Source organism: Copadichromis virginalis, linkage group LG16 (assembly GCF_057382275.1).
Source record: "Copadichromis virginalis isolate Kocher_CV1m ecotype Utaka linkage group LG16, C_Virginalis_male_GT1.1, whole genome shotgun sequence".
NCBI lineage: Eukaryota > Metazoa > Chordata > Actinopteri > Cichliformes > Cichlidae > Copadichromis > Copadichromis virginalis.
In genome coordinates, this window is record NC_140633.1 from 7916300 (window position 1) to 7925871 (window position 9572).

At 45.1% G+C, this 9572-nt stretch overlaps 1 protein-coding gene across 1 annotated transcript in view; it reads left to right on the forward strand.

The window, feature by feature from the left end:
* LOC146690177 (axonemal central pair apparatus protein HYDIN-like) overlaps window positions 1–9461 on the forward strand; it is a 62235-nt gene extending 52774 nt beyond the window's left edge. The window contains exons 82-92 of the mRNA XM_085435061.1: window positions 3592–3744; window positions 3826–3996; window positions 4223–4332; window positions 4464–4686; window positions 5493–5702; window positions 5824–5987; window positions 7319–7469; window positions 7550–7780; window positions 7895–8119; window positions 8331–8612; window positions 9028–9461. Coding sequence (XP_085291187.1) covers window positions 3592–3744; window positions 3826–3996; window positions 4223–4332; window positions 4464–4686; window positions 5493–5702; window positions 5824–5987; window positions 7319–7469; window positions 7550–7780; window positions 7895–8119; window positions 8331–8612; window positions 9028–9237 — 2130 coding nt within the window. The 3' untranslated portion in view covers window positions 9238–9461. The remainder of the gene's footprint in view (window positions 1–3591; window positions 3745–3825; window positions 3997–4222; window positions 4333–4463; window positions 4687–5492; window positions 5703–5823; window positions 5988–7318; window positions 7470–7549; window positions 7781–7894; window positions 8120–8330; window positions 8613–9027) is intronic.
* The last annotated feature ends 111 nt before the right edge of the window (window positions 9462–9572 follow it).

Below are 9572 nucleotides of genomic sequence, written 5' to 3' on the forward strand. Positions count from 1 at the left end.
CCTTGTGTACGACCGACAAACCTTACTGGACATAAAAGACGGTCTTTCTTATAACTTTCCGGAGTTCAAGTTTTGCAACACGGACGCTCCGTTTGCAGACCCCCCATTCATCTCACCTGAGACGCCTTTGTTCTCTGGCCCTGGAGGCCGCAAACGCCGACGCAGAGGGAGAAGATCTGGCGTTCTGGTTCGACTGAGACGGCGCACTTACAGACCACCATTACCCAGTTTATTACTGGCTAATATGCAGTCTCTGGAGAACAAGCTGTGCGAGATTCGGGCACGGATCTCATTCCAGCGAGAGATGCGGGACTGCTGCGTGATCTGCCTCACAGAAACCTGGCTATCGGACAAAGTACCGGACTCCGCAATACAACTGCAGGGGTTCTCTGTGCACCGCGCGGACAGGTCACAGGATCTTACTGGGAAAAGCAGAGGCGGTGGTGTGTGTTTCATGATCAACAACAGCTGGTGTGATTATGCGAACGTGCACCCGGTCAAATCCTTCTGCTCACCGGACCTGGAGTACCTGATGATTAAGTGCCGGCCATTCTGGCTACCGAGGGAATTTACAGCAGTGATTATTACGGCTGTTTACATTCCCCCACAAGCCGACACTGACCGTGCACTCAGGGAACTGTACAGCGCGATCAGCAGCGAGGAAACCGCACACCCAGAGGCAGCGTTTATCACAGCCGGAGACTTTAATAAGGGAAACCTGAAGAAAGTCTCACCAAAACTCCATCAACACATCCTTTTTAACACACGCGGAAACCGGCTACTCGACCACTGTTACACCTCTTTCCGGGATGCGTACAAAGCCCTCCCCCGCGCCCCATTCGGCCAATCAGATCACTGCTCCATCCTGCTCCTGCCCGCCTACAGGCAGAAGCTGAAACAGGAAGCTCCAACCCGGAGGGCGGTGCACTGTTGGACGGACCAATCGGAGTCTGCGCTGCGGGACTGTTTTGATCACGCGGACTGGGAAATGTTTCACGTGGCCGCCAGAGACATTGATGAATACACAGACTCAGTCTGTGGATTTATCAGGAAATGCGTGGAAGATGTAGTCCCATCCAGAACAGTCAAATCCTTCCCAAATCAAAAACCCTGGATTAACGGAGATGTTCGCGCGGCACTGGCGGCACGGAACACCGCCTTTGCCTCCGCGAACACATCGGACTACAAACACGCACATTACCAACTCCGGAAGACGATCAAAGCAGCCAAACGTGAGTACAGGGACAGGGTGGAGCAACAGTTTGACAACCCTCGGAGTATGTGGCAGGGACTAAACACGATCACAGACTTTAGAGGGAAAACCAGCACACCGCAGACCACGGCCTCTCTGTGTGAGGATCTAAACGTATTCTACGCTAGATTCGACGCAGCGAACACCATGAGACCGGACAGTGTGCGCACCGCGGATGACGTCAGTGCGCACACTGTGTCTGAGGAGGATGTGCGGAAGTGCTTCAGGAAGGTGAACGCACGCAAAGCTACTGGTCCGGACGGGATTCCCGGCCGCGTCCTCAGGTCATGCGCAGCTCAGCTGGCTGGAGTGTTCACGCACATCTTCAACCTTTCCCTCTCTCCGTCTGTAGTCCCAGCCTGCTTCAAAATGGCCACCATCGTCCCTGTACCCAAATCCTCCACCATCTCCTCATTGAACGACTGGCGACCTGTAGCCCTTACCCCCATCGTAAGCAAATGCTTCGAGAAGCTGGTCAGGGACTTCATCTGCTCTGCACTACCCGACTCACTGGACCCTCTACAGTTCGCACACCGCCACAACAGGTCCACTGATGATGCCATAGCCCTGACACTACACACTGCCCTGTCACACCTGGAGAAGAGAGACACGTATGTGAGGATGCTGTTTGTAGATTACAGCTCAGCATTCAATACCATCGTTCCCTCGAAGCTGGACAGGAAACTGCAGGATCTAGGACTGAGCAGCTCCCTCTGCAGCTGGATCCTTAGCTTCCTGTCTGACAGACGCCAGGTGGTCAGACTGGGCAGCATCACCTCATCCCCCATCACACTGAACACTGGTGCTCCACAGGGGTGTGTACTGAGCCCCCTCCTGTACTCACTCTACACCTACGACTGCACAGCCACTAACAGCTCCAACATCATTGTGAAGTTTGCGGACGACACTACAGTGGTGGGTCTTATCACCAACGGTGATGAGACGGCTTACAGGGAGGAGGTCAGCGCCCTGACCCACTGGTGTCAAGACAACCATCTCACCCTCAACGTCGCAAAGACAAAGGAGTTGATAGTGGACTTCCGGAGGTGCAGAGAAGTACACACCCCCATCACCATCAACGGCGCTGCTGTGGAGAGAGTGAGCAGCTTCCGGTTCCTTGGTGTACATCTGGCTGAGGATCTTACGTGGTCAGTACACACAAACAAAACAGTGAAGAAGGCGCAGCAGCGCCTCTTCTTTCTCAGGAGACTGAAAAGATTCGGCATGAGCCCCCGCATCCTCAGGACCTTCTATCGCTGTGCCATTGAGAGCATCCTCACTGGATGCATCACCACCTGGTATGGCAACAGCACCGCCTACAACTGCAAAGCTCTCCAGCGAGTAGTGCGGTGCTCTGAACGGATAATTGGAGGTGAGCTTCCCTCCCTCCAAGACATCTACAGGAAGCGCTGCCTGAGGAAAGCGGGGAGGATCATCAAGGACTCCAGTCACCCCAGCCATAAACTGTTCAGACTGCTTCCATCAGGAAGGAGGTTCTGCAGCATCCGGTCCCGTACCAGCAGACTGAGAGACAGCTTCTTCCATCAGGCCATCAGACTGCTGAACACGTCATAGACACCTCAGCTTCACTGCTGGAACTTTAACATTATGCACTCCATACTGTATATAAATGCCACTTGTTTTGCACATATTCAACTCTGTATATTTTATATATTTTATTATTATTATTATTATTATTATTTTTATTTTTATTTTTTTTACTATTTAATTTGTAAAAATGTGTATACACACACACACACACACACACACACACACACGTAGGAAAATATTTAGTATACACATCCAGAAATGCATATACTATTATATATTGTACATATATTTATTAGTTTCAGGTTGGCCATTCTTGTATTTTGCTCGTTTGTGTTGTTGTGTTTGCACATCTCTGTTGCTTGTGAAGCTCGCACACAAGAATTTCACTCGCATGTGCTGTGCCAGTGTGCCTGCACATGTGATGTGACAATAAAAGTGATTTGATTTGATTTGATTTGACCTCCAGGAGCAGCTTGTCAGCCTACACCTAGAACATAGATTGAATACCCACCTCACAGTGGTTATGGATGGATTAAAAGGCATCTTTTAGATCTAATATGGGCTTATATCAATATAGCATTTAACTGTATTATGTGTTTGAAAAAAGCAACTTGAACACATGTAAGATTTATAAAATCAAGCTACATATTTAATAATTTTATTGATATTAGATTTTCAAAAACCTGGATCCAATGTGAAGATGCTCTGATGTCCACTGGCTTCATAATTTGACCATAAAATGTATCAAAATCAGTATGTTTTTAATATCATATCCTGACTTTTTGTAGCTGGAAGTTGAGCATCCAAGGCAGAAGAAGGTGAAATTGGGACCTCTGAAACTGGGTCAGAAGATGAAAAAACAGGTGGTTCTAGTAAACCGCAGCAGTATCGACCTTTCTTGCACCCTAATGCTCAGCACAGATACACCAATTGATCAGAAGGTATGCAGACAGACAACGCAGGCAAGATATGCATAAACAGCAGTCCACTCGAGCAGCACTTCATGTCACCCTCTCTCCCAGGATCTGTGTTTCAGTCCAGAAGGTGAGCTGAAGCTGAAGTCTAGTGGCGGATCATGTAATGTTCAGATCCATTTCTCACCTCATCAGCGCATTCGTCCCTTCATTGCTGAGCTGCAGGCAAAGTGTTTAGGCTTGATCCAACCCCTGCTGACCATCCAAGGCTCTTGCCAGGTACATAAATTTCACTGTGAAACAGATAATCTGTTTCTTTATGTGTCTTGATCAGCATCAGCTTCTAGGAGTAAATTGTCACATAAAATATTTTTTAATAAACCTTTCCTTCAGACTTCCTTTAAAAAAGTTCTGAATATAGACTGTATTACTAATATGAATTAAACTGAATGCCATGATCTTATAACAACGATTACCGTTAACATAATTCACAAAAAACTACCAGGGTGTTGAAGTTCAGCTGGACCAGGACTGCCTTTCCTTTGGAGCTGTGGTCCAGCACTGCCAGGTCAAGAAGAAGATTGTCATTACGAATACTGGCGACAGTAGTGCCAGGTAAGGTTAGACGCTACCAGCAAACAAATCTCCACACAGACACACAGTATTGTATTATTGCAATCAGGTGTCACATGCACAGGATTATATCCTCCTATTTGCTTTTTAATTTTCAATCCACCTTCTTACAGGTTTAACTGGAAAACAGAGGATTTTCCTGCAGAGTTGTCCATTGTGCCATTAAAAGGATTTATCAACCCAGGGATGGAAGTTTCCTTTCAAGTGACGTTTGCCCCTGTGGAGCTGCGTAACGACACAAGATATGAGAATCTGTCCTGCTTTGTGGAGGGTTCCTCGTCACCCATCACCTTTACTGTCACTGGCTCCTGCATCGCCACCTCCACCAGCAGAGAGGTTTGACTGAAGCACCTTTTCAGACAAATACAGTGTTGAGTAATATAGTAAACAAACAAAAAAAACCATCTGATTGATCATTGGATAGTTACTTGTTAAGAGCTATTTCAGGTTAACTGAATGCTTTTGAAGACCAGTGAGGATGAGAATGTGTCATATTTACATGATGCATGTATGTGATCTAACTTTTAAAAACCACTGACTTACATGTGTAAGTGATTATTTGTGCTATTGAGTTAAAAGTGAGAGACTTTGATCTTACCTTTCAGTATTCACATGCAGAGCAGCAGTGCTTTATGTATTCAGTAAACTAACGAATTCTGTTTCCATTTAATTATTTTAAATAACCACATGGCATGGCATAGTTTCAGGTTTCTAATACAAATCTGCTCACTCACATGGGACAGTGTTTCCAGTAACCAGTCAATAAATTCAATAAATTTGAAACCAGATGATGGCACAATAGTAAAGATGACTGTGAGTGTTTCAGATTGTAGGAATGGTTAGAGGTCAACATCAGGCGATGTGAAACATATATAAGAGTTTTTAAAAAATATTACTTGGCTTCAATGAGCTCTGTAACACTAATGTCTACAAGAAGTCTATCTAGAGATTGAGTTGAAGGTAATCTAATTTTTTACCATGACACAGGAATTAATTTCTCATATCAGCAGATGTAGCTCAGATGTGGGAAGATTATGTTTTGACATCAGAAGTTTAAACGTCATACGTCATCTGTTCTTTGTAATGTCAGCGCCTTTGAGCCATCTGTCACTGAACTGTTGCTGCCCTCTCTCTGTGTGCAGGTGGTGAATTTTGTTTGCCCAGTTCGTGGCTCTCACACTCAGACCCTGTCTGTGCTCAACCCCACAAACCAGGGTTACAGCATCGCACCTGTCATTGAGGGTGAGCACTGGAGTGCAGCACTCTCTGTGAACTTCGAGCCCCACCAGAACACGGCATTCACGATCACCTACCGACCTATGACCATGACTACTTCTGGAAAGAAACATCAGGTAGAGGAGCAGTGCCATTTTAGTGGCACTGAGTTAAATATGAAATGCATGTAGATACGATTGATTGATTAAATGGATTTAATCCCTGAAAATTGTACATTTCTCCTTCCTTTTACCTCAGGGAACAGTCTTTTTTGCTTTTCCCGATGGGACAGGCATGCTGTACTCCTTGCAGGGAACTGCTGATCCTCCTAAAGCAGAGGACACTATTGTGCACGAGCTGCCGGCAAAAACTAGCCACACTGTGCTGCTCCCTGTGCACAACTGGCTCTCTAGGCAACAGCGGTAAAACACTTAAGACCACATTTACTAATCGGGGTAAAAACGCTGAAAGGTGTGGTTATATTTATGGGGAAGTTGCACTGTTTTCTAAGCACAGGCACAGTCAGTTCACTTTAATATGACATGCTGAATCAGCAAGGTTAGCACAAGGTCAAGAGATGATATTCAGCTAATTTACTAACAGGAGAAGTTTGTTAATGGAACCACCAAATATTGTTTATTTATGTGTAATAAAACTTTATTAAGGAAAAAAGTGTTTTTGCAGGTTAATAATGTAATTGCATTGATCAGAACAACCACAAACAACCGCTTCAAACTAACAAACAAATACAAAACATCAAAATAAGAAATGGGCTGCTATTAAAACTTCTCGAGGCATGATTACTGTCAGGATAAGGTCCAAATTCAGCATCATCATCCTTGCATTATCTTTTTTCTTCAGCCATATTTGTTGAAATTCCTGCCACAGAAGCCACAGAATGTTGAAAAGAACCTAATGCCAAAAACTGAAATTTAAGTTTTGTTGCTGCTGATATTGTGTGTCTCCTTTAGTTTGGAGGTCCCAGGTGGCTTGGTATAAGTTTTTATCACATCTTTGTCTGGATTTCCAAATAAAGTGACACGAGTGCAGAAACGTCTCCTAAATCTCTGCAGCAGTAACTGACACATTCAAGTGTAAAAAATAATGTTTTTTTTCTCCTACTTTAAATTGCATGTTGCCATTGTTAAAAATCCATCCATCCATCTTCATCCGCTTTATCCGAGGCCGGGTCGCGGGGGCAGCAGCCTAAGCAAAGAGGCGCAGACCTCCCTCTCCCCAGCCACCTCCTCCAGCTTATCTGGGGGAACACCAAGGCGTTCCCAGGCCAGCCGAGAGATATAATCTCTCCAGCGTGTCCTGGGTCTGCCCCGGGGTCTCCTCCCGGTGGGACATGCCTGGAACACCTCACCCAGGAGGCGCCCAGGGGGCATCCTTGTCAGATGCCCGAACCACCTCAGCTGGCTCCTTTCGATGTGGAGCAGCAGCTGCTCTACTCTGAGCCCCTCCCGGATGGCCGAACTTCTCACCCTATCTCTAAGGGAGAGGCCAGCCACCCTTCGGAGGAAGCTCATTTAAATCATTTGTTAAAAATCTGTTATTAAATATTTAGCAGCAAAATATACCACTGTCTTTACCAGCTATTTTTTTTTTTTAAATATGTGTATGCTGACCCAGAGATAAAAACTGTAGCTGGGTAAAGTGGAAATCGAAAATTTAAATATTCTAGCACTTTAATAAAAAGTGGAGGGAATGATCTCAGTCATGTCATGAATGTTCTCATCTGTGTTCTCAGGTTCCTTGTGCAGCTAGAGATAGTGAAGCCTGATAAACCAGATGCTACAGTGTCCCTCAGGGGCATCAAGTTCATCGATGTCCCCGCCCATGCTAACAGGGACTATGAAATGTCTTTCTTTACATATACAGAGGGACAGTTTAACACCAAGGTTTGATCAAACATTACACATTTCCAGATCTGAACTGACATTTGTTACCCATCATGACATCCTTTAATCTTTTTCTTCAGGTGACATTCCGTCACCATGAGACAGGTGAGTACTTGTTCTACCTCGTTACCTTCAAAGCCACGTCTCCAGGAGTCCTGTCCACCATAGAGTTAGTGACACCAGTTCGCCGGGCGGCCTCAGCCACCGTTCAAGTAGAGAACCCCCTGACCACAGCTTCCTGCCTCACCACTGAGTGTAAAAGCCGTGATATCATTGTCCCACCTCAGCACACGGTGCCAGGCCAGTCCAAGGTGAATACTGAATGCGTCTTCCATCATACTTGGAAAACAAACAAACAAAACCCCTGTGTTTCCATAAACAAACTCTAATAGGCACTGTCTGTGAATGTCTGCCTTTCCTTTTAGGGTGTTTTGCCTTTCGAGTACAAGCCTCTGCAAGCAGGCGAGTCTACAGCACGGCTAACTTTGTTCAGCAGTGAGCTGGGCCACTTCCACTATGATCTGCTTCTCAGAGCTCTGCCTCCAGCACCAGAGAAAACTGTGCACTTTAACGCTTTACTGGGCCGTAGCCACACCGTCACTGTAAAGTTTATCAACTATGCCCGCTTCAAAACCACGTACTTCTGTAAGGTAAAAACAAAACAAAGAAGAAGAAATAGCCCTCTTCTGTCTTTGTATACATTCATGCTAGGATGACTTTATATGCATTCAGTGTCAGCCTTCATCACTTCTTAAGACACCTTTTTATGTGTTCTTTATAATTTGTCAACACACAACTCAGTGTCTGTATCTTTCTGCCAGTTTTAAACAGAAATTTTCTCGTGTTGTCTCTCTCCTCCAGACTGATTACCCAGACTTTATCGTGGACAAGAGTGTGAGTGTAACTCCGGGTTTCCACGTGGGCTCAGAGGCCAGCGTGGACGTCTGTTTTGAGCCTTCTCAGCTGGGAGAAGTGAAAGGCCAGCTCAGCCTGTCTTCAGGAGTTGGTGGAGAATACATATTTCCCTTACATGGGTTATGCTTGCCCCCCCAGTCTCAGGGCCCGTTCAGCATTAAAGCTGGTGGGAACATCATCATCCCCTTCAAGAATGTGTTCCTGCAAACCACAGCTTTCTCTTTTCTGGTAAAGACCAAGTAGAATTTGTGAAAATGGGCACAGTGAGAAAACCAGACCAAGCAGTGGCGTAAAGCTAAAAATATCTTATTGACATAACATTAAGTGATTTCCAACATACTAATTCAAACACATCAAAAAAAAGTCAATGTTATTAAAAACAGGGATGTTTTACTGAGGAGTATTTACACTGTGTTCACTGTGACACCATGAAACATTAAATTTAGCCTGGAACAGATGGCAGAATTGTGCAACTCTGTTGTGCAACCCTATGTTTCAACAGATTTGACTCCTGCTTCTCTCTGATACAACTTTCACTTTAGCAATTTTTTTTAGCATTGATAAATGCTTCAGTTTATGTGCTTCACTTAATAGTGCAGCTTATTTTGATTTTATGTAACCTGAACCCTGTTTATGCCTATAGGTTGACAACCACCATTTTATAGTCAAAGGAGGGGGAAGCATCAAATCCAAAGAGATTCAGAACATCCAGGTGTCCTTTGAGGCTCCTCCAGATGGCTCTCCAGGACCGTGGTTTGGCACCTTGACCATCTCCAGTCAGAGCTCTGAGGGCTACAGGAAGCCCTACTCATGGGTCTATTACCTGAAGGGCCACCGCCCCGAGTCATTATAGAAACATGCAAATATAGAAAGACAGAGATGCCAACATGAGTACAATGAAAAAGACATTGATTGCCAGATTGTACGATGGTCCAGTTGCATATGCTGACAAGTGACTTATCTGAAGCTTCATTAAGATTTTATTGCCAAAATCCAGAATATCTCCTTGTGTAGTGCGTGATTCAAGTAATTAGCTGACAAACCTGTCAATAAATATTTAACAACTGACTGAATAAATTCTGCAAAGAAAACTCGGAGATGCCTGTTACTGCACACACATGGGGGGAATCATGAGTTCATTTGAACAGTATATGTGGTCCATTGATAGGTCCAGTTAGATCACTTGAC